This window comes from Strix aluco, chromosome 1, assembly GCF_031877795.1.
Source record: "Strix aluco isolate bStrAlu1 chromosome 1, bStrAlu1.hap1, whole genome shotgun sequence".
NCBI lineage: Eukaryota > Metazoa > Chordata > Aves > Strigiformes > Strigidae > Strix > Strix aluco.
In genome coordinates, this window is record NC_133931.1 from 14697551 (window position 1) to 14712407 (window position 14857).

At 41.4% G+C, this 14857-nt stretch overlaps 1 protein-coding gene across 2 annotated transcripts; it reads right to left on the reverse strand.

Moving 5' to 3' along the window:
• Window positions 1–1634: 1634 nt before the first annotated feature.
• Window positions 1635–14857, reverse strand: MAL2 (mal, T cell differentiation protein 2). 2 transcript variants are annotated; one of them, XM_074850551.1, is made up of 4 exons: window positions 14696–14857; window positions 12169–12339; window positions 6969–7127; window positions 1635–3551 (listed from the first exon to the last, which is right to left on the reverse strand). In XM_074850551.1, the coding sequence occupies exons 1-4, from the start codon at window positions 14828–14830 to the stop codon at window positions 3480–3482; spliced, it is 537 nt and encodes a 178-aa protein (XP_074706652.1). In that variant the 5' UTR covers window positions 14831–14857; the 3' UTR covers window positions 1635–3479. The 2 variants fall into 2 exon arrangements, with proteins under 2 accessions (XP_074706652.1, XP_074706734.1); XM_074850633.1 differs by lacking the exon at window positions 1635–3551 and adding an exon at window positions 3636–3793.

Genomic DNA, 14857 nt, shown 5'->3' on the forward strand with positions numbered 1-14857 from the left:
TTTTTCTTTAACTTTCTATGAAGGCCACAGATTTTTGTGATTGCTGGTTCTGCCCCTCTCACCTTTTACAGCTGTGTTTTAAGGCAGCATTTTACAGTAGCATAACTTTATCCACATCAGGAGTTATAACCAATGTACACAGCCAGAGAAATCATGAGAATCTGAATAGACCGATCCTGTACATATCAACAATCATTTTGGTTAATCCAGGCATTCAGCAAGACAGAAGTAGAGTCAGGACTTCTGTGAAGCACCTTACTGTGCGTATTTTCTGAGCAAGTTCTAACAAAGTTTTAGCTTTCTAAAATGTGCACTTTCATTTCTCTTTAGAAATAAACAACAAACTGTTGCTTCTCTCTGCACCCTTTGAAGGAAAGTCTCCTTCGAGAGAGCTTATTTACCAGCAGCTACTACAGACTGGTATCTAAAATACCATGAATTATTTTCTGATTCTAAGAGTAGGAACCTGCATGGTATCTTAGATACTCCTTCACTGCAGCTTCGCATCAAATAGAGATATTTGATGAAAACACTATTTGGTATCTGTTGTCTCATTCCTTTCATATTGAATTCATTGAGATAAATTACCTCCCTATGTCCTCCCCTACTCCTTCCATTCTTTGGAGAGGTCCAAGTTTGTCTTCTCCAAGGTCATATGCTTGGGGGAATTTTCGTACAGGGAAGAGTGTGATTTATTAGAATCAGCTTGCATATATCAGCTATAATACCTATCACAAGGATTACGTGTTATTCCCGTATCAGTATTTGCATACAGACATCCCAGCATGCACATACCACTTCTGAGTCACACCTATCCTTTTAGCTCCCTGTATGAAATAATACAAAATGAACTACTGGCTTTTTTTCATTTTTGAAAGAATGTAACTGCTTGTTCTGGTGTGACCTTCCTTAGATGTTCCTCAAAGTACAGCAAAACTCCTTGCATACATAACCAAAAATTTTCATTCTTTCACTCCTTTTTAGCTATGAAAGCTGTTCTTCATTACTGTAGTTTTTACCTTTACCTCTTCTCTGCCCTTTGTTTATCTTTGATACTTAAGAGGGAAAGTTCAGCCTTTCCTCACTATACAAACAGTTTCCATGCTACCCTAACCACACTTTGCTATCTGGACTTCTACAAGTAGCTTAAGAGACTTGAATAGCACCCATCAGTCATGATCTTTACACCTCGGCTTTGAACTCAGAGGTTAGATGCAAATGCCAACTAAACTTGGACAGCTTTTTAATTGACACCATGTGTGGGATTCATACTCTTAGGTTTAACTAGGCAAAACGTTAAGATCTTTCCCCCATCATCCTAGCTGGCCGCAGAGACGGTGGCTGCGGCATGCAGAGTCTGTGGTGTGCAGTGCACATCCAGGTTGCTGGATGAAGCAGAAACCACACCAAGGATCAGCGTCCATCTGTAATGTTGTTGTAGCCGACCTTACTCCTCTCCTCACTAATACTGAGGCTTTGTCACATGGCAAACCGCTATACAAAACTAGCACCAATGTAACTGTGCCTTCTCAAGAAATCTTAGCCTTAATTTTATCTGTCAATTTTATATGTCAGCTCAAATTACAAGGTAGCTTTTTGATAGTTTCCAAAGACAGAATTAATAACCAGACTACTGCCATAAATGTAAGTAACTTTAATGCTGCTTAGCATAAGTCTTTGTTATATACCTTCATCCATATACTCCAGTGTAAATGTATTTTATACAATATGAAGTATTTTTAAAAGTATATGGCTCTAGATAAAATGTTCACAAAACAAGTTTCAATGCAAGTAGAGAATTAGAAAAAAAAATAAATCAGCCAGAGTACAAAATCTTTGGAAGATAAAAATTTCAGAAAACAAGATATATGAAAACATCCCATTGCAGTAATTCAGGACGACCAAGTGGTTCCAGTCGTCAGAAGGGCTGCCACTCTCTGCTACGTCATCCCTAAGAACCTGTCCTGGGCCAGCAGGGACTGCAGGGCACTACTGAAGGTGGCTGGCTCTCAGAGATCCTTGTACCTGACAAGTTTGATAAAATAACCTTCATAGCAGACACCCTTGTTGGCTCAAGGAGAATGAGTAGGCCTGGGAATGAAGAAAGTCCTGTCTTCCCTTACCCAACCACTACTGGTCTCTGCAGAATATTCAGGTGCACTGGCAAGATGTGGTGAGCAAGCTGTTTTACGAATGACAGTGAGCCTTTATTCTCCCAGGTTATCAATTTGGCACTATTCACAAGAGCAAAAATTATTTACTAGCATTGTAAAAAAAAAAAAGTTTCACCATCTGCAAAACGGCATGAGTGTTAGGGAGCAGAGCGCAATGTTGTCATTTAGTTTTGTTAAATTAATTTTCTATATATAATATTGCATGTAATTATACAACAGGGATATTCAAGAGAGGCTCAATTAAACTTCATGCCAAAAGCAAACTCCATAGTGGGCGGACTGCTTTGCATTCCACTGTTTTCAATAAGATGTTGCATAGGCATCTGTCCAAATAAAAACACCTTTACAACACTGCAGGTTTAGAATGCAACAAATAATACACTGCAAGAATTGAGGTCAGACATTATTCACCATTTGGTAACATTCCATTCAAATGATATTGACTCACATAATAAGTAACAAATGCAGCACTTGAAGTAACAAAACAAAGCTGTACTCCAACAAAGTAAAACAGTGCAAATATTCCTGTTAAACAAAAATATACCATGTATATACACACACAACACAAATGCACTGTTTTGTTTTGCAGTATAAATAGATCTGATTAAGCTAAATTCTAAAACTAATGAACTACTGACTGACAGTCCCAAACAGTTTCCATCTACTAAGGAATACAGTAAGCTTTAAGGATCAGATGACCATAGCTGGATATGGCTATAAAAGAGTATCGAAAGATTTCACTGGATGGATATTTAAAATATTTTCTCTGTACATCAAAGTTGTTAATAGACATACTAGGTTGGTATCACAAAGTCAGCTTGGGCTCTGATCATACAAGGAGCAGCACAGAAGTAACCCATGTCTCCACAAGGAGCCTCGAGGCTCTACCTGTGTGGAACGCACTGTAATGCTGCAAAACACTGAAGGCCCACTCCCAGGACTTTACAAGGGGGGAGCTTTTTAGCTGCCTATGCAGTTAACATGTTGATTTAGTTTCCATTTTCTTCCTCTTCTGATTTAGTGCTAGAATTCTGTTATCTGCTAATGAGACATCTGTTTATCCCTGAACTCTATAATACCATACAATGAGTATGCTTCTGAAGAGTACACAATAAAAGTAAAAATTAGAAAGGGCAGAGATGGAAACTTCTGTTAAGGAAATCCTGATTAGGGGTTATTGGCATTTCAGCACTTTAAAACAGATTTTAAGCAAAAAAAGTCTTCTTGGAATTACAGTAAAGCATACAAACAGTACTTAATTTGATCTGAAGTAGAACACTCAGGCATTAACCTTCTCTTCAACTGCTATAGCCTCCATCTCCTTAAAGCCAGGGCTGTGCTGCAACCATAACAAACAGCTGTTGCAAAAGCAAAAATCTAGAGGAGGAACAGGGAAAAAAAGAAGAAAAAAGAAAAAATTGAATCACACATTATATTGTTCTACTTTTTATTTCTGTTCTAAATGAATACAGGAACACAAATGATTCAAAAGTCACCTTCCCCAGCTAAAATGCTTAAGGTAAAGATAGATTTGGGATCCTCTGAAGTTTTCTCATGAATCTCTCCGTTATAACCCCATGTTACTGCCTTTAATTTAGTTGCTTGCTTCAGAAGACATTCTGAAATAGATTATGAAACAGAATGTCTGCATAAGTTATGGTACAAAGTAATCATGTGTATGTATGCCACATATTTCAGTTTTCTCTTCTCTAGACTGATCAAACATTAATCTCAGATTTGTTTCCAAGTGAATGCCTTTACCAGCCAACAACTAAGAAGATATCCCTCTAAACAGCAGAACACTTTTTACTTGCAGAAATACAGAAACAGCTTCAAATCCAGCCTCCTTGACCAGATAACCAGCCATTAGAACAATTGCCTGAGAAATGCTGGGAAGTCACTACTGCTCAAGAACTGAATTGAATAGATTTGAACTGAAGGTCATGCCACAGCAAACTTGACTATATAATGTAAACCAGAAGGAAGAAATGAGAAACTGCATTGCTGAGAGAAAGTTTCTTGTATTGTCTGGTGCTAACGATGGATTCTGTCTCTTAGAACATACTAATTCAATCATGTTGTAATAACTTATCCCTTGCTTTCCATCCAAGTGTTAATTTGACAATTAAAGTTTTGAACAGATGCTACACCATAGAACTATCACCCATATAAAATGAACATAGATATTTTTAATCACAGTATACAAAAGTAATTTTAAAAGACAAAATGTTAACCTTTTATTTTTTTCCATGTAAATCACAGGACTGTTTTAATGAAGTGTTTCAAAGGATTACAATTTTTTTCTTTATGTCCTGACTTTCGAACTATGTACTTTTGGAAAATATGCAAAGACACTAAATACTACAGCTATCCGATTCACCATTTCCCAGCTTCTCTTAATTAAAAATACTAAGGCAAGTTACAAAAGACTCACCTCGTCCCTTGACAGGGATTTAGGGGGTTTGAAGAACTGAATTCTCCCTTGGAAAAATAGTATGGTAAGGGGAAAGGGTCTCTTGGAGTCCCCAGTAAATGACAGAAGTGACCATATACTCAGTGGATCTGAACACACTGAACAGGGACTGAAGAGCTACACTTAAGGGTAGAATTTGAGATACTTGCTCAGTATAAAGCCCTTCCTTAGTTCAGGCACAGCTATGAGACACCACCTCTGTCCTTGTGCCATTGTCCTGGTTTCAGCTGGCATAAAGTTAATTTTCTCCCTAGTAGCTGGTACAGTGCTGTGTTTTGGATTTGGGATGAGAATAATGTTGATAACACAATGATGTTTTAGTTGTTGCTAAGCAGTGTTTTTGCTAAGCCAAGGACTTTTCAGCTTCTCACGCTGCCCTGCCAGTGGAGGCTGGGAGCACATGAGAAGCTGGGAGGGGACACAGCCAGGACAGTCAACCTCAACTGGCCAAAGGGATATTCCATACCATATGATGTCATGCCCAGTATATAAATGGGGGGAGTTGGCTGGGGGACTCCGTGGCTTGGGGATTGGCTGGGCATCAGTCAGCAGGTGGCAAGCAACTGCATTGTGTGCCACCAGTTTAGTATATTCTATTATTATTTTCCCTCCCTTTTCTGTCCTATTAAACCGTCTTTATCTCAACCCATGACTTTTACTTTTTTTTCTCCCCCAATTCTCTCCCCCATCCCACAGAGTGGAAGGTGGGGAGTGAGCGAGCAGCTGTGTGGTGCTCAGTTGCTGGCTGGGGTTAAACCACGACAGCCATATGGCCACAGAGGGATCAGGTGTGCTCTAGTGTGTTACTGGTAAGCGGATAAAGGTGAGGCACTCTGGACTTGGAGACCAACATGCCCACCTCACCCCTCCAGAGACTGGCTTGCCAAAGCAAAAGACCTTTACTTTTTATTCTCCTCTTGCAAGAAAGAACCTTACACCTCACGTTCATCGTGCCCAGAGAAGTTGTGGCTGCCCCCTCCATGGCAGTGTTCAAGGCCAGGTTGGATGGGGCTTTGAGCAACCTGGTCTAGTGGAAGGTGTCCCTGCCCATGTCAGGGGGGTTGGAACTAGATGGTCTTTAAGGTCCCTTCCAACCCAAACCATTCTATGACCTGTCTTTATTTTAAGATGAACTGAAGGTGTTTACTGTGCAAAATTTATGGTGTATTTAGTTTTAAGAAGAACAGATACCCACAGAGGGTTTTAGGAGCTTAATAAATATATACAGTTATCTGAAGTATGCAAGACCCTCTGAATGGTAAAAAAAGAATAAAAGCACTATCACAGAATCACAGAATCATCTAGGTTGGAAAGGACCTTGAAGATCATCTAGTCCAACCTTTAACGTAGCACTGACAGTTCCCAACTACACCATGTCCCTAAGTGCTATGTCGACCCTACTCTTAAACACCTCCCGAGATGGGGACTCCACCACCTCCCTGGGCAGCCCATTTCAACGCCTAACAACCCGTTCTGTAAAGAAATACTTGCTAATATCCAGTCTAAACCTTCCCTGGCACAACTTGAGGCCATTCCCTCTTGTCTTATCACTCATTACTTGCTTAAAGAGGCTCATCCCCAGCTCTCTGCAACCTCCTTTCACTAGTTCCAGTTCTTTAAGTTAAGCCTACTGGCACACCTCTACTTGCCCTTCAGGATTCCAGCCAGGGAGAAAGCTAGAGCCTGGTATATTTTCTGACTCAGCTACGCACACCCACATCACCAGATACAGTGATTCAGTGATGATGCAACTACAGTGAGAAGTGTGCAGTCTGAGCTCAGGCTATCAATAAAAGCACTCTAATCCTGCCATAAGAGACAGCACAGCCCTTACTTTTAGGCCTGATGTAGTAAGTACATATCTGGAGCTTCCCAAGGAGCTAGTCCAAGGTTTGTTCATGTTGGCATGTTCAGGACTATCTAAACGGTATAAAAAAAGCAACTGAAAGTTTGAGCACATGAAATTCACACCTGATGCTCTGATGAAGGCTCAGCTGTTATCTTTTTATTCTAATAAATATTCTAATAACCAACATTGCTTTTACAAAATATCTCTTCTAAAAATTTTAAGCTGTAGCGATCATATATTTAAGACACTACAGTTTGAGTAGCAACTGAGCATTTATCACATCAGCATTAGCTTATTCCAATATTTTTTGCATGTCACTATTAGACACTATTTGCTCCTCTCAAAGACAATCCTTTCTCTCACAGCTCTTCTGTCTATTCCAGCTTGCTATTATGTTCCCAAGCTGAATGGTTGGCTACAAGGGCTTACAACAGACTTCTGTTCCCCAGATACAAATATATGAAATACATACCGAGGCTGCTATGCTTATGTTATATTCATGATCGGCTAGAATCTTCTCTTGTGTGGTGGAATTGAATTTGCGGGGAAAGTGATGCAGAGATGTAGTTGCTGCTTGCAGTAGAAAAGCTCCAAAATAAAAGACAAAAGTAGCCCCATGGAAAAGAAAATCCTGAAAAGCAAATAACAGAATCAGTCTGTGCTGCAATACATACTTAATTCTTCTAGTCTCAGTACAAATGAAACCCAACACTGAAACATGAAGCGAGCACTGATAACAGTAACTTTAGATAAGCAGTGTTAAAGCCATCCCAGAGCTTAACCTGGACATGTTTTCACAGCTGCTTGCAATCATAAGCAACTCACATAATTAGTGAATAAATGGCAACTCTCCCTCTCCCCAAACCCTACATTCTTCCAGATTAAGAGGCATGTGCTCATCTACATGTACATACGCTGACCTTTTAGATCACTTTAAAGCTATTAGAGCTTACAGAACTCTCCCTTCATACAGCTTAGATAAAAAAGGGACATACAGGCCACAATTACCACAATTTAAGCAGTACAATAAAAGTTTGCAGTCCCCCAAATCCCTTCTCAGCTATAACTAAAGTTCCAGAAGTTCCCCTCCACAGTTAAATTTTTCTTCTGTAAATGCCCAGAAACACCTCAGCCTTGACACAGCTGGAGTTTACTTCCCAGTACAATCAGAAACCAAGAACTGAGGCGTTTCCTCAACTCTCTCTGTCTTGGCTCTACCAAAAATACAGTAATTTGGAAGTACTTCATGATACTGTGGAATAAAACGCCAAAGACTTGAGAGGACAGGAGTTAGGATTTACTTTAAACATGCTTCTCTCCTGGCCTTTTCTAGGAGATCCCCTCCTCTGTGGTGAACGCTAGCTGAATACAAGGTTTAAACATCTCACTCTCATTTCTGGATTCCATTACTAGAGCACATGAAAAAGCTGCTCTGGTGCCTAAATCTCTTTGCGGGTTGTATTTCAGAGTCCAGTGTTCCACACAGCAAGATCCAAGACATGTTCCAGTACAGTTTTAAAATGTCTAAAATATTCTTGCAACATCTCCTTCTGCTGTTGAGTCTGCAAAGCTGACATGTGCACTGCACTCAGCTCCTGAGTCCATACATCTACATTGTGCCTATTACCTTTGCAGGTCTTCAAAAGCCATAGACACAATTTTTAAATTTATACATGTGTACGCTTTTTGATGATATTATCCACATTATATAGTCTATCTCCAGCACCAACGCACTTTTAATTCACTTGAGTGCAATGGACTACCAGTACGCCAAGAGTGAGAACCCAGGGTACACCACGTGCGAGTCCATCACAACTGCAGACAGCATTCATGTGCACCAGAAATTACTGTGCAACATCCTTACCTACTGACTGATACTGAAGTCAGAATGTGCTGCATTTCCCTGTTTAGAGAATTGTTTCTTTGTAGATGTGAGATTTTCTTTTCATTGAAAGAATTTTCTTTTCAAACTCATCAGTTGTTCCATATTTGATAGCAGCTAAAGCTACTTAAATCACACCCTAGTCAGTTTTGATAAGTTACAATATAAGCTGCTACTACAGCTTCCCATTCCGCTTAGATCAGAAAATAATTTTCTCTTAGGTAAGAATTATTTGATCATTTGAGGTTAGGTCACAGAGTGTACTGCTTTTCTTAATGACTGCTAATTACTGGGAATCCAAGATTTGGTAATTCCCAACTTCTGGTTTCCTACCTTGGCTGATTTGGGTTTTTCTCCTATTTTTTAAACACAATTACTTCCTCTTGGAATATCACCAGGAAGGCCCCACTGACATCAACAGAACTGAGAACCTAAGGGGGAAGAGGGTGGCTTCCTGACCTAGCTGGATAGCCTTTATGTGCTTGGCTTGCCAGATCTCGAGCTTTGGGCATAAGACACATTCCCTCAGTCTCCAGCTCTGCTGTAACATGTGTAGCTCAGAGAAAAACAGTAGGGACCTACTCCAGCATGAGAGCGCTGAAGCATCGGAGAAGCTGCAGTGCTCTACTGCAGCTGGGGGAGGCACTTCTCCCCACCGGACGCTTACTGTTGTGGCTTCTCCTGCTCACTCGAGCTGGCAGACACACAAGCACATCTTTCACACTACCGCCGACGTGCACCACGTCAGTCTGCAGGCAGGCATGTGCTCACTGTGTGGCAAATACTGGACCCCGTATCATGGCCTGACATACCCATTTCATAGCACAGGGTTCCAGCAACTTGAAAGGTCTGTGTAAACCCACGGTTAATCAAGGACACTCATTATTCTTGGCCTGCTAAATACCTAGCATGCAACTAACGTCAGTATTACCAGCTGTACACTTCTGGCGTCATTGCTCATGAAGGAGCTCGAACAGCTCCATGCGGAAGACAGTGCTGACTACATATATGAGAGGTATTTTCAGAAGACAAACTCTTTAATTTCCTTCCTTCTCCTGCCAAACCCTCTAATGTCCTTCTGGCAGCAATTACAGCAAAGCATCAGTAAGGTTTCACGTTCATACGGTTATGGTTTCTGTGACCAAAAAGCCTCAAGATCTTAGAAAGAAGGGTTTGTTCTGTTTTAGTTATTGTTAGCATGGTGCCTGACTCTCCCTTGCCTCCACACTTGTACAATCATTGAAACCTCATACAAAGTGTATGTAAAACACTACCGGATCTGCATGGTATGTTAGGTCACATCTAATTTTGTAAATGAGCGTGTTGTGAGTCAGGCTGTAAAGGACAGTATTTGTCATATACCATCTGGTTTAATACAGTGATGTAGAGAGGCATATACCTCCATAAGGTCCATACTTTCCCTCATCTTTTCACTGTGTAGCATCTTACTTTTTAAGTAACTGTATTAGTATCAATGGAGCCACTTACAACGTAAGGTGTTACTAAATGCAGGGCTGTCAGAATCCCATGCTATTTTTTAAACTCCTGAAGTCTTAAACCACATTTGTTCATCAGTCTCTACATGAAGCCATAGTACTCCAATATACCTGAGCCATGACTCTTCCCATTTTTGACCTGATCTAATGACCTGTAGCTTCTGAGTTCTACTGTAAATTTAAATTATGAAATAGCAAACCCCATGTATTTATCTAAACACATGCCAACCTAAGCTGAACAGGTACACTTTTATATTTTATAGTAATAGTTTTAGTGTTTCTAGTAATTATTTATTTGCCACAGAAGATAAAAAACCTCCTTGTAAAGTGCTCCTGAGGAGTTTAGTGCCAAGTTACAGAACATTTGGGTACCTGAAAAGAGTCATCAGATGATCTATCTAGTGTTACTTTCATTGACAGCTGGAAGGGGCTGGATTTCACCTACCATGTTAGAGATAAAATGATTCAATCTGTATTTATTTAAAATGTTGACTTAGTTCTGACAGCTTTTTACATTAAGTTACAGAGTCCCACAGATGCAGCTTTTATACAAGTCATGTAGCAACTTCCTGACATAGAAGTTTTTCAGTAATTTATCATATACAAGGGAACGAAAGTAACAGTATAACAAATCAGTGCCAGCATCAAGTAGCCACTGTGTAAGACACACACAATTATTACATGATGAACATTTGTATAGCATTTTCCATCTATGAAAGGCTATGCACTCACCCAGCAACTTTTAAATAGATGCATGATTGTAAATTGGCAAACAGTTTCAATGAAACCCGGGACACTATTAATTTACTTAAGTTATGCACATGCTCAAGGGCTTTGTTGCATCATAACTTGTGAGGATGTCGCAGCATAAATCCTTGTGAAGGTCTCTCTAATTGTAACTCATTATTAGCCTAATTACTGCCTGTATTGTGCTACAAAGCTGACACTGTATGTATGTGTATTCACTATAAAACTGCTAAAGTTTGTTTTCATAGAATCCAGTCTGTTACCATTGAGGGGCTTTTTAGTTATTAATTAGAGCCCCAAACTCATAAAGCTCTATGATTTCCTTTAAAGACCTTTTGTTTTAAGGGATTGTCCATGAATAACTTGAACAGATAATCACAGATGTTGATACTGAAGCACACAATTCCAGCTATGATCAAGAAAAGTGTCAGTAGGAAGACTAAGCCACATAGGAGGAAGGTGAAGGTGATCAGCAGTTACAAGCAGCCATACTTTAGTATTTCAGAAGTTCTGGTCCTTTTGGAAGATTTTTTTGAAATTGCCATTCTGATCACAGTTTTGCCACTTCTTATTATTCACTTCCAGTAATACAAGACAGAGTGATACCATCTCATGCTCAACTACTTGACCGCTAAAAACTCAAAGTAAAAAGCAGTTAATGACAACAAAGGGGTACATAAATTAGCAGTCAATAACCTGAGGTACCATGCAGTTGGTAAAAACTGGAGCCAACAGCTTCCCTTTTTTAACCAGAAGGTACAGTCTGTGAGAACTACTGGCACAAGCCGTAACAATCAATTACAGCAAGAATCAAGTCTTGTCTTCACAATGAAGAAAAGCTGAGCAGAGTATAATGATATCTGTAGTCTCAACAAGCTTCCTCTAAGAAAGATAAATATTAAGTCTCCTAAAAAGATGTTAAGCTATATCATATTGCAGGTTATGTTGTCTTTGACTACCTAAGGTCTAACAGCCACTCACCAATGCTGTCCTAGCTTTAAGGAATTGACCCAAAAGTCAGCAGAAGACTTTCTTAGGTCATGGGTGCTTTAGACCAGTCAGTGCCATCTCAGACAACCACATCACACCATGTTCACAAACGTATCACTTTCTTTACAATATCAGACATATCTTTCTACCGCCCAATTATTCACAGGTTGTTACTACCACCTCTCTAATAGTCAGAAAATATTTTCCAATTTCCAGTCCAGTTTCTGGATATTTAAACCAACTTGCTGTCATGCCTTGTCGAACTAGTCCTCTCCCTGACACTCATGCATTTTATTTGCTCATAGAGGGCAAGTATACTCCTTCAATCAGTTTCAAAAGATTGGCTCTTTCAACCTACATCATAAAACAGGTCCTGTATTTCATCCATTATCCTTGTAGCCCTACTCTTTCTTCTTCCAGTTTTGGATTCCTCTGTTTTGAAAAACTTTCTGCTAAAACAGAAGGTCAGGCATTAAGGCTTAGGATCATTACTTCTCATGACATGATTTTCAGTGTATAAAACAAAGGGACTCCTTAAATAAAGAAAAAAATCTTACCGTCTGGTTCCAGTTGACAGCAATTCTATTTGCATAACCGAAGAGGAACACGCAGAGGAACACAATGGACAGGAACCACGCAGTCACCGCTACAAACATGACCCATCCCTGCAGCAGCGGCAGTGGAACTCGGGTAGAAGCTACCAAAATCCAGACTATCGTTCCAAACAGCTGCAAGGAAAGGAATACAGATGATGAACTGAGAGATAATTTTTATTCAGTCCTTTCTGCCTAAGAACTAATATCACACAACAATACGTCCTCAGATTACTTTTAGGAACCATGAGGAAACACTTCAAAAGTACTCAGGGAGCCCAAGTGCTGTTCTCAGAAATGATAGGCACTAAGTGCCAGTGAGATGAAGCCACTCTGAAATTCTTAAAAACTCTTAAAGTAGTCTTGAAGATGGGATTTACAAACCCAGGTGACTTGCATGCTGCTGCTGAAAATTTTACCCTTATTCTCATTTTTAGGGAAATATAAGAAATGTAAAAACATGGTTCACACACACATGTACAAATCTTTCTATATATACTAAAGTTAGCATGACAAGGATGTACATCAGATTTTGATTAAATCTCATACTGATTAGTTTTGTAGTCCTAATCAGATGAGATACAGAAAACAGATGAAATTGCATCCTCTTTTTCAATGCATTTGTAATAAAAGGCTGAAAGCAAACACATTAAGCAATGAAGTGAAAGATAAAACTAGAATATAGAATAAGGTGAGTTGTAAATTATGTTGTAATGACTAGAAAAACATACAGCTTTCCAGAATTATCATAACCCAGGGACGAATTCAGCACCGCCAATTTTCTTTTCAGTATACTGATTGCAGTGAATGAGTGGTGGGATGCTGTGTTATGATGGGCTGATGGAGGATTTATGTACTCTAAGGCTTGCCTGGTTTAATCACCTCTTGGTCTAAGGAAGGGTACTATTTCTCCCTGCAAATCCTGCCTCTTCATGAAAAAAAATAACTGGAGAAAATCATAATTGCCATCTGAAGTATGTTCATTACAGAAAGATTTAATTTCATAATCCAACCTTCTGTGTAGTCACAGGTACAATTTCCAAGCAAGTTACTACTTTCCTGTTTAAATCACAGATTCACAACTACAAAGTCAGAGGTTACATTTTCATATTGAGAGAACCTCCTTTTGAATCAAGGTTGGATGAGAGATACCTTTCAAAAGATGCTGCTATAAAATGAGTTGGTTCTTCTCTTGTGTTACACTGCAGCAGCGTATATGCAAAGATGCATTGCTAGTCTCAGCTCAAAGCTCCCAAGAGTTCATGTATTAGCCTTCAGGTTGTTCTCTAGGGTTCCTTTTTTAGCTGTTGTGAAGAACCAAACTCTCTCTAGTTTCACAAGACTGCAGGTGCAAGTCTGTTACTCAGAGACCAGATAGTGATGGGCAGTGAGGAAGCAGAAGGAATAGCAGAAAGTGTCTGTTAAACAGAAAGTAGAGACACATGAAATGTTTTCAGTATTTTGAGTGTACAACCTTTCAGGCTTCTTTAAAAATAAATTTAGAAATCACTGGAGAAACTGCTAATCTCAGTGCCCACTGTTGTGTCATTTCCCTCATACTACAACTGTCAACTTCAGCTCGGCTGTCAGATGTATAATAGGTTGGCCAACATAATTAACCTTTTGTCCCCCCTGACTCAGGGCCTGATTTAGCACCTGGACTTGGGCTCTAAGCTCTTTGCTCGGGTGCAGTTTTACAGCTTGCAGGGTGAGATCCATCTCACAGACCGGGACCCAAGAAGTATTCTGCTCTGACCCCACAAAAAAAAAAAATAACATAAAATCAGATGAGTTTTGACAAGGTGTTTTGGTTTTCCTCCTACTAATTAGTACCTCAGCCCTGTGCACATCAGCCTCAGCTCTGAGGTCCTCAGCCCTGTGCACACCAGTAAGGTCTTACACTCACAGGAAATCAAGCACTCTCGCAGGAGTCTTGCACAGGACCCGTAACACGCACACAGGCAAAGACCACTGTAACTCTCCATGGCGGGTGCTGGGGCCTGGGACTCCGCGTGGCTCAAAGTCCTCGACAGCCTCAACAACCGCCGTGAAACCACCTCTGCGGGCCTCCCGCTGCCGCCCGGCCGGGGGGGGGGGGGGGGGGGGGGGGGGGGCGGGCAGCGCCGCCGCTGCCCGGCCCGAGGTGAGCAAACACGCCGGGGCAGGCAGGAGGGAGCGGGGACGGGTCCCGCAGCCCTTCCCGGCACAGCCCCGCGTCCCAGGCCCCAAGGCCGGAGCGGAGCAGCCCGGGGGCTCTCCCCTGCCGCAGCCTCGGCCGCCCGCACCTTTCCCACTCACAAAATGGCAGGTGAGGAGAGCGGGCGACGCGGGGCTAGTGCCCGGCGGTCCCCGGGCCGAGGCACGTCCCCCTCGGCTCCGGGCACCACCGCCTACGCGGGAAGGAGACGGGGCGCAGGGCAGCGGGACGCTGAGGGGAGGGAAAAGCGCGGGAAGACCGGCGGCCGCCCGCCCGCCCCCACCCCGCACTCACGATCTCCAGGAAGATGACGGCTCCCGAGTAGGTGCGCAGGATCTCCAGGCCGGAGGGCAGAGTGACCCGGGGGGGCGGGAAGTAGGCAGCGGGGTTGGGAGGCGGCGGCATGGACGAGGCTCCCCTAGGCAACATGTTGCTGTGGCGGCGGCGGCTGCTGCC

Coding starts and splice junctions, on each gene's coding strand:
- MAL2 (XM_074850551.1), bottom strand. CDS start 14,830: ATGTTGCCTAGGGGAGCCTCGTCCATGCCGCCGCCTCCCAACCCCGCT. Junction 12,340..14,695: donor CCGTCATCTTCCTGGAGATC/GTGAGTGCGGGG, acceptor CTTTCCTTGCAG/CTGTTTGGAACGATAGTCTG. Junction 7,128..12,168: donor CTGTCAACTGGAACCAGACG/GTAAGATTTTTT, acceptor TTTGCTTTTCAG/GATTTTCTTTTCCATGGGGC.